Source organism: Brachycentrus maculatus, unplaced genomic scaffold (genome assembly GCF_059751285.1).
Source record: "Brachycentrus maculatus isolate JH-2025_06_01 unplaced genomic scaffold, ASM5975128v1 h1tg000366l, whole genome shotgun sequence".
Classification (NCBI taxonomy): domain Eukaryota; kingdom Metazoa; phylum Arthropoda; class Insecta; order Trichoptera; family Brachycentridae; genus Brachycentrus; species Brachycentrus maculatus.
In genome coordinates this window covers 522,501-542,500 of record NW_028281115.1, presented here as the reverse complement: position 1 = coordinate 542,500, position 20,000 = coordinate 522,501, and the positions used below count along the sequence as shown (strand labels likewise).

Sequence of the window (20,000 nt, the reverse complement as noted above, 5' to 3'; positions counted from 1 at the left end):
AACTTTACAATCTCACTGTTTCTGAATTCTGTCAATGGCAGCGTGTGCTCCCAAGATAATAAAAGCTAAATACAGTTGTGGAACAAAATTTGCCCCCAAATTGTGATTACAATAAAAAAAAATCTTTCTGAAGAGACTTATTGACTTATGCTAATTATTAGCATATTTAATTGATGTTTAAGTTTAATTGAATCGTAAATATAATTATTCACTTCAAATTATATTGAGGGTTAATTTATTCACAATGTTTTGTGTGTGTCCAGATTCTCGTTCACAAATTCGGGAGTTGCTCCCCCTCCGAATTATTTAAATAATGATTTTGAAAAAATAGATAAAGGAGAATATGGTCTGGATATTTATAGGTTATTTGAAATGTAATTGGCTGGCTCAAGTGATCACTTTATACACTGTATAAAATTTATTGATTCACAATGATATCATGATTCACAATTTACATTATTAAAATTATGAGAGATATATTTATGCTCCAATTGCTTTTTTTGTCTCTACTTTTGTGACATCTTTGTTTGAAATCAGTATTTTTTTACGTTTTTGTAGAATTTAACAAACGATTGTCGGGTTATGGTCCCGTAATTAGTGTCACGGACTATAAGTCAGAGTTTCTCGGTTCGAACCCACTCTGCCATAATTTGATACCTATTTCTAATAATGAGCCGCTTAGGCTCACAGAAATAGTATGAAGTTGAAATATTTGTGTAAATAATAAAAACGCAATTTTTTCTCTTTAAACATAAAAATATTCTTTTCAAACGAACGGTTAATCGATTTTGACGCCAGTTTTTTTTAAGAATTTATTTTTCGCAAATCAAATGTTATCTAATAAATCGGTTTTCAGTGATTTGATTATTTTCAGTTTATTTTCATAAAATAAAATAGCTTAAAGAAAAATTTGAATACCTAGTACTATTACGAAAAATTAGCCCTCCGCGATTGCTACATTACTACCAAGTGATACGTTGAAGCGCTTCGAGCCTACTACGGTTCGCGCTTCAATCGGATAGCGAACGCAGTACACGGCAGGAAGAAGAATACTGGTGAAATTTCATATACTCGAAACGCTGCATGTTTACTAAATAGCCAGCTTAAAGCTCTGTTTACAGAAATGTTATGCAAAGACTTTAGGTGTACATTTCACCGTGTGTGCTAGACACTGAGTCGAATTCCAAGTTCACAGCAACTGTATATCTGTTTTAAAATTAACACCGCTTAGGCTTACTTCAATATCAAGTTGAAATATTTGTATAGTTATAAATTACTCTTTTACTCAGTTTCTTTTTGCCAGACTTCTTCCTTCATTGATGAAAAATTAACGATTAAATTAATATTTCTATCCTAATTTCATTTTCTACAACTAACTTCATAGTTGAAAACGTTCCTCTACAATGTTTGCTTACATAAAGTTACGTTTAAGTATAAAATGGATTTAAAGTCGTATCATTAAGCGTTATGACTTATTTTGATGCCTACGAAGTGTAATTTATTGTTCATCTATAGTACTTTGTGGAGCTTTGTATTGGAAAACATAATATTTTATGATCACGAAGAATGTTTTAAAGTTTCAATGGTTTCCCAACATGTAAACTTTAGTTTATAAAAAACAGAATCGTTAAATTAAGAACTAAACCATGAAAACCGGTAAAAAATTACTGTCATAAACTAAGTTTTTAAAATTTTTATACAAGTTATACAAGTTTTTAAAAGTTTATTTCCGACATTTTGAGGGGGTCCAAATACTTGTTCACAAATCTGGATTATCTCCAATTAGGCGTTATGGGTAGAATTGGTAAATGTTTCACGTGCGTAAAGTGATTACTTTAACCAGCCTATGACGGTCGTAAGCCCCGTAAATGCCCAGACTTCCATATTCTTCTTCATTTATGATATGTCACAAAATAATAAAACGTTTATTTCCATTCAATACAAAAAAATATTGATTTTCTCGTCAATGTTTTTTTTAACCATAGTAATTTTAAAATGATGTGGTAATTATCGGTTTTGTCACAAAATTCAGAATGAAAATATGTCCAAATTGCATTTAATCGAGATGATATTATTTAAACCAACACTCTTGTTAGTAATCATTTCGGAGGGTAAAATTTTAAATAAAAGGTGTATTTCTTAACATAGGTCCTAGTTTTGAAATGTAAAGAAATACTCTGGACTTTTTGCTTTAAGCTCATTCACAATGATTAAAGAAAACACTTCGTTTTTTACCACTTGAGTTTTATTATAGACTACATGTTTCAGAAGTTAAACTTCCATCATTCAGGTCTGTATAATAACATTATACAGTTATTATACAGACCTGAATGATGGAAGTTTAACTTCTGAAACATGTAGTCTATAATAAAACTCAAGTGGTAAAAAACGAAGTGTTTTCTTTAATCATTGTAACATGTCTTACCACAAAGTTAATGCCGAAACAATAATTAAAGCTCATTCACCATTTGACATCTGGTCTTTTTAGAGGAACAAACTTATGGAGGTCGATTGGTTTAAAATCCTCTTACAAAAGTGTGCCCTATTGTTTTGATAATGGACCAAACAAATAATATAATGAATGTCTCGAGTATTTTGAGGGTCGGAAATATTACTTTTAAGCTATAGTTTGGCGTAAGGAGTAAAGAGGTATGAGGGTTCGGAATTTAATATCGGAAATTGTACAAAGTCCTCGCATTAATTCGAGCGATAAAACGAGAAGTCAACATTCAAAATATGTTTCATAAATATTCATTTTCCGTACTAAAAGGAGCATCCGAATTCACACACAACCTCTGTCGAAATCTCTCATCGACAACCCTTACGAAATGGGAACTTTACGGGAGAACGATCAAAAGTTTTCTGAACTTCTTGACGCATGAAAATAATGTACATCATAATACAATATGGAGCTGTATGTTTGAAATTGTCACAAGAACAGCGATTGTGAAACATTACACAAAGTAAATTTAGTCGTAAATTGGATTGTTAACGTCGAGATAAAAATTATGTAAAAAATATTTAAGTACTAAAAAGTTATTAAGATAAGAATATGGATGCTTGGACTTTTATAAGACTAACAATCGTTAACGGCTGGTTTGATTGATCGCTTTGCAGAATGTATATCGTCCACCATTCTACCCATGAAATAACCATTTATCTTAAATTATGGTGTAATTGAAACATGTTTAAATTCGTTAACTTTGTACCTACAGGGTATAAAGTGATATGTTAAATACAGTAAGTCGATGATAGTTCTCAAGTACTACAAATGCCCAGACTTCCATACGATGTCAATAACTTTTATCGTTTTCATCTTCAGCAGCGTGTTGATTAGTTTGTTAATTGATATTAATATCACGGAATCTGTTTTGTTGAAATTATAATGTTTTTCATAAAAAACATATTACAAGGTAATGAAATTATTCATTTCTGTCTCCTTTTCGTTAGTGGTCTGTGTAAATATTATGGCGCAGACAGCTTTTAGCTTCTGAGCACGACAGTGAATAATGAGAAAAGTTTTGCGCCCAAAAACCATAAAAGGTATATTATATTTCTTCCTTCTTTTCAATATTCAGGTAAATTTTATCATAATTTTACAAGGTAATGTAAGAAGAAAAAATTATATTTAATCAATTAATGTTGAAGGGGTCATTACCGAGACGCATATTTACACGAAAGAAAATGGAAGTCTAAGCATTCCGGTACGACCTGGCATTTATTTGACTGGATTAAGTGATCACTTTATACACTAGTGGAACGTAAATGCCCAGACTTCCATATTCTTCTTCATCTTTGATGAGATGTCAAAAAATAATAGAATTGGTAAATATTACACATGTGTAAAGTGATCTCTTAAAAGCACCCTTTGACGTTCGTAGCCCTGTAAAGGCCAAGACATCCTTATTCTTCTTCATATTTGTTGATATGTTAAAAATATTTTGTTAAAAAATTATTTTAATAATCACAAAGGAGTTTAATAAATTAAAATTAATTATTATTACTATCGGAATATTTTTGTCAGTTGACCCTTTAATGTTATTAATGTTTAAGGCTTCGATACAACACATTGTGGAACCTTTTTATTGCATGTTGTTACGGTGAGGTTTGATGTGAAATCGATAAGTAAAGCAATTTCACTCCGGTTGATTAATATTATCATTCGTGGTATGGGACGTGTGAAACTAAAGTAACACTACCACATTGGCAACATCCTCGCAACATTTATATCGGCACCTACTAAATGACAGTGGCGAGCCGTGAATTTTTAAGTAAGAACGCTGTAAATAGACGGTATTAAAAATAAATGATAATTTTAAACTAAAGAAAAAAGTGCTATTAATGCATGCTTGTTCTCAGAACATACAAGAATAGCGCATCAATTCATTGTCTGTTATCGTTAAAGTAAAACTTTTTTAGGAATAACCATCAAAACCTTTATTTTAGAGGATAGTCTGCTGTTAGAAAAATGAGGAAAGGGAAAGTAAATATATGGAATACATTACAAATATATCCGAACCAATCTACATATTTCATATTAAAGAAAATGTTTTTTTTTTCTAAAATCAATAGTCTCCTAGAGATATTCACCGATTTTTTCATTAATATATTTTATAAGACAGGTAAAAATAGGCTTTTTAAAAATTAGATTTTTAACGTCAATGGCAGCGCTACCTGTTTAAAGTAACATCAACAAACGAAATACTAAACATTACTCATGACTAACAACCTGTTACTTGACAAATGTCACATTTTAGAAAATTAAGGGATCGTTTTTCTTTCTTTGCCCTTAATCAGACTGAGTGCAAATCATGGCCGGGTATAGCATAGCTGCTGTCACATTTAAAAAATGATTTCTTTTATTTTTTCTTTCGTTGCCTTAAATCAGACAGCCACAGCAAAGAGCAGCCGAGTACAGCTAGTTCAACAAAAAATAAAAATAAATTCATTATACAATTAGCTGGAATCGAATTCCCCCCCAGTTTTACAATCGAACGTCAAGCCAACTATACCGTGGTGCCTTCCATCATATTCAAAAACAAAAACACATGTACCTATAATAAATAATTCTTTTCTTATTGGAAAGGACTGATAAAATTGAAGAGTAACTTTTTCTATTGAAGCGTAAAAGTTTAGATAGCAATGAGGTTAACGATTTAAATATAAACGTTATGCAGCACAAAGACGAATTAATAATGTAGTAATTTGTCAGCTGATTCGTATGTATGGCTCACCCCTGGTAAATAATGTACAATTTATATTTGTCTTGTCACCCAGTGTGGGCAAATATGCTTTCAACGCAAATATCGCATTGTCTCTTCAAATAATAGGCTATTTGATTTATGGTCTATTTATTCGTTCGCTCAAATCGATCACATACGTTTTTCCGGTTCTGCCATACTTTCACATACTAAACATTACCTAAGGCTATTAATACCCCCAACTTTAGACTCTATTTTATGTAAAAAACAATATTTTTGCCATCCATATAAATTTGTGTCCATAATTTGTTGATGTATGAGACAGAATTTATCATTCAAGTTACGAGATCCCCAAAAAATGTCGCTGTTTTAAATAAAGGGTATGTGCAATTAGTTTTCGTAGATGAGAAAAATATTAATCATTTTAGAGATTTTTTTTCTAGCGTTGTAAATTATTGATTTTAAAAAAATGAAACACTTTTATTATATATACTTTATGTTTGAAGCAATAACTTTCCATTTTATAATACAAATATAACTATATTTTTTTTCTAGCGTTGTAAATTATTGATTTAAAAAAAATGAAACACTTTTATTATATATACTTTATGTTTGAAGCAATAACTTTCCATTTTATAATACAAATATAACTATATTTTTTTTCTAGCGTTGTAAATTATTGATTTAAAAAAAATGAAACACTTTTATTATTTTTACTTTATGTTTGAAGCAATAACTTTCCATTTTATAATACAAATATAACTATATTTTCTTTCTAGCGTTGTAAATTATTGATTTAAAAAAAATGAAACACTTTTATTATATTTACTTTATGTTTGAAGCAATAACTTTCCATTTTATAATACAAATATAACTATATTTTTTTTCTAGCGTTGTAAATTATTGATTTTAAAAAAATGAAACACTTTTATTATATATACTTTATGTTTGAAGCAATAACTTTCCATTTTATAATACAAATATAACTTACAACATTTTGAGTGTGTCCAAATACTTGTTCACAAAATCTGGATTATCTCCAATTACAGGAGTTATTTTCATATTATTTTTTGACATCTCATCAAAGATTAAGAAGAATATGGAAGTCTGGGCATTTACGGGGCTTACGACCGTCATAGGCTGGTTTAAGTGATCACTTTACACACGTGTAACGTTCACAAATTCTACCCATTATTGACAACCACACTACTCAAATTCTTGGAAGTTCTATATAAGTTTTATATATATAAGAGTTTCTGCTTAGTAAAAAGCTTCTTTACATCTCACCAATAGATGTCTCTAGTGAAATTCTAGTGATTCATGAACAAGGTTTCTAAATTGGTTCATATATATAGAACTTCCAAGAATTTGAGTAGTGTGGTTGTCAATAATGGGTGGAATTGGTGAATGTTACACGTGTGTAAAGTGATCACTTAAACCAGCCTATGACGGTCGTAAGCCCCGTAAATGCCCAGACTTCCATATTCTTCTTCATCTTTGATGAGATGTCAAAAAATAATACAAATATAACTTAGTTTTAAAATCACTATTAATATTTTATTTAAACTTAATTATAATGTCTAACGGTTTTGAAGGTCTAAATATATTACACTCATGGAACAGAGAACTTAAATTAGATTACATAGAAATATTAGAAAAAAAAAACATTTACAATAATTTACAAGTAATAAATACATAAGTTACATCCAGTATCCGTTTTTGACTGTGACTGCTAATCAACACAAAAATAAATCCACTTGAGATCTACCCAAGCTCTTTTTTTTGCCTAGCGGCCAAAATTTAAATATTTTAAATTTTGTTAAGTAGATGGTGTTTTATTATAAAACAGTCTTGATAAAGAAGCGGTTAGCTTTGAAACCGGTAGACATTATAATTAAGTTATAATCAAATATGTATAGTGATTTTAAAACAAAGTCAAATTTTTGTTTGGGAAAAGAAGCGGAATAAGACCGAGGAAAACTTGGCACAATCAAGTATGTCAAACACTTGAAAGCAGCCGGGTCAGGAGGCATAATAATCGTCGGGTATGTGTGAGGAGATGTATGAATGTGGAAGAAGCGAATAATGTTTGCAAAGACAATGGTGTGGCGTTTGATTCTCTCTGCCTAGTTAGTTAGTTAGTTAGTTATATTTTTTTTTATAAAACTTGTATAATACAACTTAATGAGTTTTATTTCATTAAAAAAAACGTAAATTATTAGCTATGTGCAAGATTTCACTCATTTTATTTTCCTTATAAAAAACTTTATTCATCGAGACACATATAATACACGTATCGAATTAACAGTTTCTGCTTCATTTATGTTCACTCTCTAGGTAGAGCATATAACCACCGCAAGTTTGTTAAACAATAATGTTCAGTTCATTTTTAATGCTATCATCATCAACTATTTGTGTATTAAAAATTACTCATTATTTATATAAATTTATATTGTATACGATGTTGTGTTTCCGAAAATATTATTTTTACATATCGATCACTCCTTTTAACGTCAAATATAAAAAAAAACTTGATATTTCAGGAGATCGTTTTTAAGGTTTAAGAATATAATGAAATGTATTAAAAATAAATATCAAGCCACTTATTCAACTTTTAACTGTACAACAGATCTTTTTTAGTAAAACTTGAATGTTTTTTTTTTCATTTAAAAAATAATAAAGGTTATTTAAAAAAAAACAATAATATAATACCTTTTCTTCAAAATACAAAAACAACACTTTCTGCCCTGTAGCGGGTTAACATTATGTTAAAAATATGCCATATGTATATGGGATATAGTGCATTTTCTAGGCATTTCGGAAACATGGGCAACTGAAAATTGACGATTTTTGATATATGACGTTGTTGAAAGGAGTGAGCGATATGTAAAATTGTATTACGTTCAAAATACGTCATACTCAAAGTTCTCAAAATAGCGTTTATATATTTTTCCCATTTCACCTTTGATATGATATAATACAATATCAACGTATGTTTGTTGGTATCAAACATGTCTCTAATATTATGTCACATGTTGATAAAGTTATAGTTAATTAGAAGAATATTAATACGTTCTCGAGAAATGAAAGGAACCCATTCATTCGAGTCATTTCATACAAGAATTTGCGTCAGTCAGCAAAAAAAGCTAGAACTACAAAAGTTGAATATACGGATATGACATATAAAAAGACACGTGTTTTATTGCCTTATTATAACGTAAAATATTATTTACAAAATGAAATATTTTACACTTCTATTCCGTGTACCGGGTGTATAAAAATAAACCTATCCTTCTCGTCACAAGTGGAGTTTTTCTATAGCACCCGTTATGGGGAAGAAATGTCACCATACTACAAATTACACGGGTAGAAGAAACGCGTCGTTATTAAGGGTCCCAATAAAAATGAGTTTTATGGTTATGTGTAAGCCTCCATAGAGAAATAAATAAAATTCAACTCAGTGGTTCTTATTTACTTATTGTTATTTAACATACAAGTATTTTTTTTATCAAAAAGTAGTTTTCATTTATTGTAGTATTTCTCATATTGGTTTATTTCACAATTTTAAAAAGTTTTATTTTGAGTAAAGTTTTATTGTATTTTTGGGTAAATTTATATTTCATATTATTTTTCGACATCTCAACATATGAAGATAAGGAAGAATATGGGGCTTACGACCGTCGTAGGCTGGATTAAGTGCTGGTTGAATGTTACACGTGGGAATGTTACTTTTAAAAAAAGCGATCATTTAAACCAGCCTATGACGGTCGTGAGCCGCGTAAATGCCCAGAATTCTATATTTTTCTTTATCTATGATGAGATATCAAATAACAATATAAAAATAACTCCTTATTGGAGATAATCCAGATTTGTGAAAAATATTTGGACACACTCAACATGTTGTAAAGTTAATATTTGTATCGACCCCATCGAGAAATTAAACTAAGGGCTCATATTTAAATTGATAAAAATATATTAAAATGATTAATTAACCAGACACACACGACCACGCTTTTCTATGGCTCGGATTAGTTAAATGGAAAAGGAAGAATATGGAAAGCACACATGTCTATTATGTTTCATTTGACAATGTTTGTGAAGCGATGAAAATATGAATTTTTCGTTTAATGTTTTCTTTCTGATATTTTGTGGTACTTGTGACATAAAATAAAACTCAAACTTTGTTTTGTACCACTTTTATTTTCGGTAATATTTTATCCTCAATATTCGACTATTTTTTTTTACTTTTTCATCGACAAGGACCTCGTTATCTTCAGGAATGGATATGTATAAATATAAATACATCTCTAAAGATGATGTTGAAATCGGTTTGAAAAAGTACGAAAAAGAAAATAAATTTAAAACAAAGTTGATGTTTTATTTTATAAAAAATATGAATAATCTATTAAACCACAATGCAATAACAATAAAAATGCTTAGTGACAAAACCTGTCAAGAAGCAATCTGACTATCATGATATTTTTAGTATTAAGTACTTATGTTGCTATTATGTCCAAAAGATGGCGCTGGCATTGCCGTCAAAAATCTGATTAAAAATATATTTTTCCCATCCACCGGTAAAAACACGAATGTAAAAGTATTTTCATTAATTGATTCGGCAGTCACTCTGTGGTAATATCTATTTATTTTTATTTATGTTTTATTTGGTAAATACCACTTTTTATTCAAATCTATTATGACACGTATTTCGATCCCGCATCATTTTCAACACCGGTGTTTAAAAAGAATGCGGAATGCATCTAAACGTGTGTCATTCAAGATATTAAGAAAAAGTGAAATTTTCCAAGTAAAACTTTAATTAAAAATTAATTATTATTTATGTCTCCATTCCAGCTCTGGTATACGATAATTATCTCTTCCAGCTGTGCATCTGAAGTAAAGTCTATGAAACTCTTTACCAAAAATACAGTTCGAGTACAATGTATTTAATATTTTACCGTCCCAATCTTGTTGTAATTGCCATAATAAAATGACGATTCCATTGTCGGTATCGCCTGTTAAAAGTTTTTATGTCGTTATTTTGCTACTCCAATCTATATGGGCCATTATCGTTACTATATCTATAAAATCTAATGGGAACATTTCAGAGATTGGAAAAAGATTGACATGTAAAGATGGATGGTACAATCGGCGGGTGAATGATTGTTCGATCTGAAAAGAAAGATTGGAGCAATACTACAGAAAATGAAGTCTATCGACCATAGAAATGAAACGTGTCGCAGACGAAAATATCTTATTGTATATCGCTAAGTGTATTCCAATAAAGGAATTTTTATTATACCTTTGTATAATATATGTGCCAAAGAGATATAATAATAATACTACCTCAAATGTTTGTTTGCTCGTTTTCGATTCGAAGAAAACGAAAATTTTTAATGATTTACTTTTGTAATAAAAAAAGGCATTGGATTTTTTTTTCTGACAAAAATTATTGCAAAATAAACGCAAGAAAAGTTTAATCGGTGAGATAAAAAATAAACAAATTTAAGATTTAGATTTTAAAATAGGATACAGTTATATCATTGTTAGATTAAGGTAAAAACAATATTCTCTATTTTTATGACCCACTGTATGTATTTTTTTAACACTCACTAAGAAATAACATAATATATAAGATAAAATGTAACCATTTGGAATCATAATAGAAAAAAACGGTAAGAGAAAGTATTTTTTTAAAACAAAATTAATTGCCTAAAAAATTACGCAAGAATAGTTGGATTTAAGGAAAAAGTTAATAAATTTTAAATTCAGATTTTTCAATACAATGTAGTTGTTTATCGAAATACACATATCAAAACCATTGTTACATTAAAATTAACGTAAAATATTTTATATCATGAGTGCTATAAAGAGAAATAACATATTGTGTAAGACCAACTGAAACTTAAATGTTTGGAAACATAATAGAATATAATAATTTTGAACGACGTGCTCAGTAATAATTGGATCAAGGGCAATTTATACATGTATATTTTTTTTTTTGTTTATTTTTGGCAAAGCACCCAATTTTGGGTGATACCTGCCATACTAGTGATTTTATGTACTTAAATAATATTTTTTTTTTTTATTGATTTTTTTTGGGGTCACACGCTTTTGCTATACTTTTTTAAATGTTTAATAATCGCACCGTTAACATTTTTCGAGTTCATTGACAATAGGTGTTGGACATTCAGCGGGAAGGACAAACCCTCAGACCGAATGTCCTGAATGAACTCGAGGTTAGGGAGTAAGGGGCAGTTGAAAAATACATGGTCAGCAGTCTCATCCTCCTGTCCACACGCGCACAACGAACAAGTTAGAATATTAATCCTTTTGAGGTGGGATGCAAGTACTGTGTGTCCGATCCTCAGCCTACACAGAAGGGACACATTCAGCTTGGGAATCCTAACTTTGCGGAACCAAGGGGATTTGGGTATCACGGGTTGGATTGACTTGTAATAGGATCCAGTGGATGTTATGGAGAACATTTCATTCCATTCCTCGCTTGCACCAGCTTTGAGCCCACTAAGGTAGTCAGGAATGGGAAGGGTGAATAGACTGGGAACCACGCCACAGTCCCGGGCTTCCTTGGCCATGGAGTCCACCCTCTCATTACCTGTAATTCCTATATGAGATGGAATCCAAACTATCGAGACAATTTTATTTTCAACATTAACCATATATAACATTCTTTTTATATCACAAAGAATATGATTATTTTTAAGGACAGAGTGATTATTATTTGAAGATAAAAGGTTCACAACGCTGAGAGAATCAGTAAAAATTACTGTCGGTGACAAGGATTGTTTAATAATTATTCTCAGAGCCTCTCTAAGGGCCACACATTCCGCTGTAAATATGGATGCCTCACGAGGTAATTGGAATTGCTCTTCTATATTAAGGGAAGGAATATATAATGCAGCACCACACGCTCCTACGGCACTTTTTGAGCCATCAGTATATACTGCAACGTGGTTAGGCCAAAGTTCTTCCAACTTTTGTATGAATAATCGTTTAACATAAGAGGCATTAAGAACCAACGAGGTCTTATCTATTCCAATAGAAAGAAATACATCAGGTTTATAAATAGCAGCTTCATATGAAATGTTATATAACGGAAGAGTGGCTTCAAGAGGACATGACATGGTGTTTACAATGTGATGCCAGGATCTACAGAGAATAGGAGGACTGTCAGTATTTTTGTTGGAGGTTGATTGAAAAAAAGCATGAAGAAGTTGAAGCCTCGGAAAAATTGGATGATTACTATCGTTAGTCCTATTGAGGATGAATTTGTTGGATAATAGTTTTTTCCTCAAAGAGTACGGCATATCAACACACTCCGCTTGTAAGGCAATCACAGGAGATGATTTCATTGCTCCCAAAATTAATCTGAGGCATTTATATTGTATCCTATCCAATTTAGATTGCAGATACTTTGGAAGAGGGTCCATTATAAAGCACGCATAATCAATATGACTTCGGACAAGAGCGCAGTAAAGCATGTTCATTGTAGTCGGGTGGGCACCCCACCACACTCTTGAAACTGCCCGTAGGATGTTAATATTCTTTTCACACTTAGCCACAATGTTTTCAATGTGTTTGTTCCATGACAGCTTATTATTCAATGTGACGCCCAAAAATTTTACATTGTCCTTCACAGGAATCCGAATTTTCCTCAATTTTATATTTAACTCGGGGATGTTACGCTTTCTAGAAAATACTACTATTTGGCTTTTGGACGGAGCCAATTCCAAATTACTTTCCTCGAACCATGCCCCGACGGGTTCCAGTGCCCTATTCAATACACTCGAAGCGCGAGGTGTGGATTTGTCTGATGTATACAGCACGAAGTCATCCGCATACTGCAAAATGGAGATTTCAGGGGGAATATGTGTTTGAAGATCCTGAGTGTAGATGTTAAATAACAGTGGACTCAATACCGATCCCTGTGGCAGACCTTTGTACACCGTTCTAATCACGGATCCTTTTGGAGTATCTATGGCAATATCTCTATTGCACATCATATTAAATATCAGGCAGCCAACACCACTGGAGATCCCGAGGGCATTCATTCTTTCCAGCAGTAATGGGAGAAGGACATTATCATAAGCACTACTTGCGTCCAAGAAGCAGGCGATTAAGTCGGTTTTACAGGACCGTGAAACATGGATATCAGTAACTAGTACACTTAGGTTGTCGATGCAGGATTTATTTTTTCGAAAACCAAATTGCCAGTGCGGTAGGAGGTTATTTCTCTCTACAAACCACTCGAGCCTAGTCTTTACCATGCGTTCCAGAATTTTGAGAAAACAACATGAGAGGGCAATTGGCCTGTATGAAGTTCCAAGGGATATATCCTTACCAGGTTTGGGGATCGGGACTATGATTTGTCTTTTCCAGGAGTCTGGGATTGTGCAAGATTTTAAAATGAGATTATACATTTTTAGGATTAGGATCATAAATGGTTTAGGAAAGTGTTTGAAAAAGGAATAGGGAATCATGTCATGGCCCGGAGAAGAATCTCCAGAAGATTGGATTGCCATCGATAATTCATCGAGTGAAAACGGAGATGTTAGGTAGTCAGCGCCTGGAAGGATTGGGGGTTCTCTAGGGAGTTCGGAAATACTGGGAACGTAAGATGGAGCAAGTTTCCCAACAAAATCCTCTATCCAGGATGTACATTTGGAAGTGTTCACCTTCGGAGAGTATGATCCTCTGAATCTTCTTATTGAATCCCACACATCCCCGAGTGGGGTTTCGGGAGACAAAGAGTTACAGAGATTTTGCCAACCCTGTCTTTTTTTTTTTTTAAGAAATTTTTTAGTTAGGGCCTGTACGTGTCTAACCTCCAAAAAGTTGTCAGAAGTTATATTTCTTTTATACTTTCTTATACTGGATGCTCTATTTTTAACCATTTCCGTGCATTCCTTATCCCACCAAGGAGGGGAGTACTTGTGCAAAACCTTTTTAGATATGGGGATAGCAACGTTGGCCACCTCGATTATCAACTCGTGGATTTTGTTAGCTATTGTGTTGGGGTTGTTATTGTCACCATCGATCGACAGGGACTTGGACTTAGCATTCAATGAATCTTCAAAGATTTTCCAGTCAGCCCTACCGATCAAATAGTTAGATCTCTTGGGTTTATGATGACTGTGATTTGAGGAATTAATCATTTTGATGATGATAGGGAAATGATCACTGGAGAAAGGGTCACTCAATAGATTCCAAGAGGACAAGCTTGCCAGGTTGCAGGAACAGATTGAGATGTCCAAGGCGTTTTGGCTATGATTAGCCGGAGCAATACGCGTTGGATCACCATTGTTCAATATACATAAGTTTGATTCCTCCATGAAATCAACGATGGCCCTTCCTGCAGTGTCGGACGACGTACAGCCCCAGGACGTAGAATGAGCATTAAGGTCTCCCAAAATGTAGAAATTTGGGGAGAGACAACTCACGATAGATCTCCAGTATGATTGCTTAAATACGTTTCTGGGAGCTGAGTAAACGGAAACAATTGATAAATCTAGAATTTTTATGGCTAATATTTGCATTCTGGGATGTGATGGAAGTGGAATCAAATCGAAAATTAAATTATTTTTTATTAAGATAGCTACACCGCCCCTTCCGTCAAGGCGGTCGTCTCTGACACAAGAATAGCCAGGGAATGAGATAACTGAACCCGGAGAGAACCAGGTTTCAGATAGGGTCGCAATATCAATTTTGTGAGAGCGGATTAAAAGATTGATGTCATCTCTGTTGGATACTGCGCTACGACAGTTCCATTGGAGAATCGAAAGAGAATTAATTGAAGTGATTTGGGCCATTTTGTATGAAAGCTTGAAGGACAGGAATAATAATAGCAACGTTGGACGGTAAGGATTTTTGGGAGAGTAAGAGATCAAGTAATATGGTTAGAATGGATTTAGAGAAAGATTCATTAGAGAAGGCGAGACTCTGTGATAAACTTTCAGCAGAGTTTGAGTTGATGGCTGGAGAAGAGCTTTGATTGATAGCACATCCATCGGGTGATTGGTAATTTACCGAGCCATTGGGATGGATGAGAAGGGAGTTATGGTTGGATCGGTCGTAGCCGGGAATAAGAGGAGCTCTGGGAGTTTTGTATGTAAATTTGGCACGATTTTTTTGGGGAGCGGTAATTGTGGCGGGTAATGAATTGAGTGTAGCTTCACCATCTAAAGAGGATTTTGAAATGTTTTGAGAAGGATGTTTATTTGAGGATTTTAAGCTATCCGCATAGGATTTCCCCTTACTAAACGTCTGTTTAGAAGCTTCAAAATAGGAAATATTTAATTCTGACATATTTTTCTTAATCAAATTTTGGCGTATAAACTCTGGGCAATTACGATTGGTAGAAAAATGGTTGCCAGAACAGTGTATACAGCTGGCGTTTTCTAAGGAAGCGGAACATGACTCTCCTAGGTGGTTGGATCCACATTTGTAGCACCGAGGCTGGGAACGGCATACTGGTTTCGAATGACCAAATCTACAGCATTGAAAACATTGCATTGTGGGAAACATATAAAATTCCACCTCTACAGCGGAGTAAAAAAAGATAATTTTTTTAGGGAGAATTTGTCCTTGAAACGTAAGCACGACTGTTTGGGTCGGTACCCATGTATGATTAGAAGAGTCTGGAGATGTTACTTTCCGAGAGAGACGGCGAGATTTGATAATTCTACCGCAATTATCTGGGAGGGTCACATTCTCCAGAATGTCCTCATGGGACCATTCTGTCGGAATGCCCCTAACCAAACCCATGCGTGACACCATATGATATGGGATGTATGCCTTGTAATTATTTTGATTGAGAATACCTTGTTTCTCTGCAAAACTATTTGCAGCCTCGAATGAATTAAGTTCTATGGCAATCCTATTGCGGCCAATAGCCCGTATACCACCTCGAGGTATGATTTCCTTTATTTTATTATTAAAAAGGAGTTTTCCTACCTCTAAGCTATTGATGGAGGAATTTTCTGCAATTTTTTGAATATAAACAATAAAAGGACCGACATCCTTTTCTGTATACAAATTTTTCATTGTTTCATCTCTCGAATAAGTGTTCATACTTACCTGCTTTGACGGTGGAGGACCTTCTTCAAAAGAATCTGCCTTAAGGATTCGCTTATACCTCACCGTTGGGTGAATAATGGGCGAACCCACATTGGAGTAATCTTCAAATCTAGGATCTGGGGGATCTGGAGGTTTTTCACCTGCCTCCATATTTAATAAGTTTTAAAGTAAAAGACTTTAAATATAAAGAACAAAAAAAATATATAAAAAAATTATAAAAAAAAAAAAAAAATATTATTGTTGCAAAAAAATGATTTATAACTTGAAATGTTTAAAAGGACTCTAGTTTTATAAATAAAGGGCACAGAAAACGATAGTTTTAATGCAAAACTATATAATTAATAAACTACGATAACATTTGGTTCACAAAACTTCGATTATATTATTTTTAAACACAAAAAACTAGGAGCACTATAACTAAGCAGTTGTATGTTTGACAGTTCGTCGTGTTCCTTCTACATGTATATTTATTCATACGTAATAATGTAAGCGGGTAATACTAGTATTATCGTCTTATTTCTCTACTTATTTTCCTTAGAATCCTTCAAAACTATCTGGATGACCTATATTTTACCACAATGACAATAATAAAATGGGAACTGGTTCTACGACAAACTTGTACTTAGTTAGAATTCAAGACCATAAAAACTTTTTTCAATAGTTTTTTTTATGAGAAAATTGATTTCGTTTAAGAAATGGACACTTTCTTATAACCTTGAATATTTTGTAACAATAACCGCCATTTATCTAAGGAAGTATGAGATATTTTAAGGGAGGTTTTGCTATTATTAATATTTTATTTTAAAACTTTACGGTTCCGCATCGTGTAGTATGTAACAACTTTTATGCTTAAAAATCCCACGGACTTTTATTCATAAACATATCTTTTTAGTGCTACAGTAAAATATGAAGTTTATCGCTTCTGACAGTGAAAAATAAGAGAAGAATCTGAAAGAAATATTTCATTTCAAATAACTAAGATATTTTCACTATTTTAAAAATATTTGATAATATTAGAGGAGAAAATTTCCACTATTTTTATCATAATGTATTACATAATATATCACGCGAACAATACTCGCACCTTTTGTTTTGAAAATGATTTTGGAATTTTGAGTATGAGAAGGTGTAAGATTTTGAACAAACTAACACATAAACTAAGTCATGCATTTTTATTTATAGATACAAATGAAAAAATGCGCGTATTTGAATGCAACGATGCTTCAAAATATCAAAGCAATCGGTTAATAGCTTGAGGAGATTTAGGATTTCGAACAAACTAATATTTGTGTATATACAATACAAAATTTTCAGTATGTCCAAATACTCGTTCACAAATCAGGATCTTTTTCATCTTTGCTAAGCAGATGCTCTAAAAGATGAAGAAGAATATGGAAGTCTTAGCATTTACGGAACTTACGAGTGTCATGGACTGGTTTAAGTGTCACTTTACACACATGTGTAATCACATTACATACGTGAAACATTCACCAATTCGACACATATCAATCATGGGTAGAATTGTTGAATGTTACACGTGTGTTAAATGATCACTTAAACCAGCCTTTGACGGTTGTAAGCTCCGTAAATGCCCAGAATTCCATATAAAAAAAATCATTTAAATAGTTAATTTCATGTAAAATTAATTAATTTTTCATGTCGAATTAAATAATTCATTATAGTTATTTGACATTTAAAAGAACCACTCTCCCGCAAAATTTTACGTAACATGTACATATTAATTTCCACTATTTGAAACACTAGGCACCCTTCCATTTAACCTTGAGCTATGTTAGCTTGTAGTCAGATCATCCACTGTCAAAATGTCAATGACGATGCCGGTAAGGTCAGGTTATCAATTTATCGATACATGTTCAGTTTAAAAATAAATGAAACGACCCTTACCTTGTATATTCCATATGAGAGCACTGCACTAAGCCCTATCATGAACAGCTGCGTGCCGATAATAGCGAAGTAAGCAATCTGAACACCTGCAATCAAAGTAATAGTATAGCATTAGCATTCATGTTGACGTTAGCATGACCATGAACTCACAGTATTGGACGAGGTAGGGAAGGCGAACCAATCATGGACACTTCCAGAATTTAATATGTCATATCTTGTAATATATTTAAGAAAAACGCAAATGAATCTAAGTACATGAAAAGTTTTATATCTGGGTATAAAATATTATAAAATTCTACTACTACTACAACCATCTCGCCATTTTTCTACAGGGGTAGGCAAAGAGGATAAAACGCCACACTCTTCTATCCTGAAATACTCCTGAATTCCTTCAAGTTCATACATCTAGTTACATATGCCCTCCAATTACGTAGACTTTTGACAATACTAGATTTTAGGTATTGATTGATCTGGTCGGGCCAAGTCTTTTTTAGCCGTCCTCGTTCTGCTCACTCGTTCACATTTGCCAAATATACTATTTTAATCATTATTTCATTATTCATTTAACAATTGAATTCTCATGATACGTTTTTAACTCGAATAAAAATATGTTGAGAAAATGCATACAGTTATAAACTAGTAGTATCAACTGTTTTATGTTTGCATATACAGTTGTGTATACTCGTATATCAACGTGGTGCATTCTTTAGGTAGATAAACGAAAAAAAACTAATTATAACAAATGAACATCACTTAGCACATGGGTATATATTTTTAATGTATTAATAAATGTCTTTCTCTTCTTGGCTCCATACCAACTAATTGTCTTTGTAGGCTATTGGGGTTTGTTCTCCTCGTCCTCAAGTTGTAAGTTTTTCTCTCTTGAGCTACATCATGCGTAAATTTTATGTAGAACATCTAATTTATGAGAGATTGAAAATTGATGTCATTAACATTAAGAGTAGATGTAAGTGTGCGAATAGTGCTATGGTAGTGATGTACAGTGTTATTCCAGTAAAATGATCGTAATGACGATGTGACTGATATATCTCGAAACCTGAAAGCAAAAATCTTGAAATTTATATAATTTTTACCCACTTTCCATTTTTCGTTTCGAATTTAAGGAAATTATAAATTATGTATGAGGAAATGCACGAATGTGAAAGATGCGAAGATTGTTTGGTGTGGCATTTTATTCTTTTTGTCTACTTGCGGAGGAACGGCGTGATCTGTAGTTTGTTTTTTTTTTAATCTTTCCTAATTGATTAAGTCTCTTTCCAGTAGTCTCACTATTAAATCTTTTATTATACATATATTTTTGATTCTGCAAACTCGAATGTCCATAATAAGGTCAAGATTTTATATCGGTACGCTTACCCTAACATATTCGTATGTTACAATTTATAAACATGCTCTTACCTACATATATTAACGGAGAAATAATGTAACATTAAATTATGTAAATAATGCGTGCTCGAAGTACCTACGAAATAACATTGAACAACCTTTAAATCATGTGTTTTAAAAACCAAACCCCTAAAAAAATTGTAGGCTTGGGTCAAATGGAGGAAGGAAACTTGGTAGAGTGTACTGGTTCTAAAAGCGCGAATAGTCGTTAGGTCTTAACAATCATATTCAACACAGCGATTCGAAATATGTTTTTGAGATTTATCATACGTCTAGGAAATCTGACTTAATTATGTTGAACAATAAACGTTTTGAATAATTCATTTATATTTATTTTTTGATAAGTTATAAAAAAATTATGGTGAAATTCATTTCTACTTTTAACATATC

At 32.4% G+C, this 20,000-nt stretch overlaps 1 protein-coding gene across 1 annotated transcript in view; it reads right to left on the bottom strand.

Annotated features, from left to right (window-relative positions):
• LOC148303502 (uncharacterized) overlaps positions 1-20,000 on the bottom strand; it is a 58,932-nt gene that overhangs the window by 18,331 nt on the left and 20,601 nt on the right. The window contains exon 4 of the mRNA XM_088269855.1: positions 18,204-18,289. Coding sequence (XP_088125981.1) covers positions 18,204-18,289 — 86 coding nt within the window. The remainder of the gene's footprint in view (positions 1-18,203; positions 18,290-20,000) is intronic.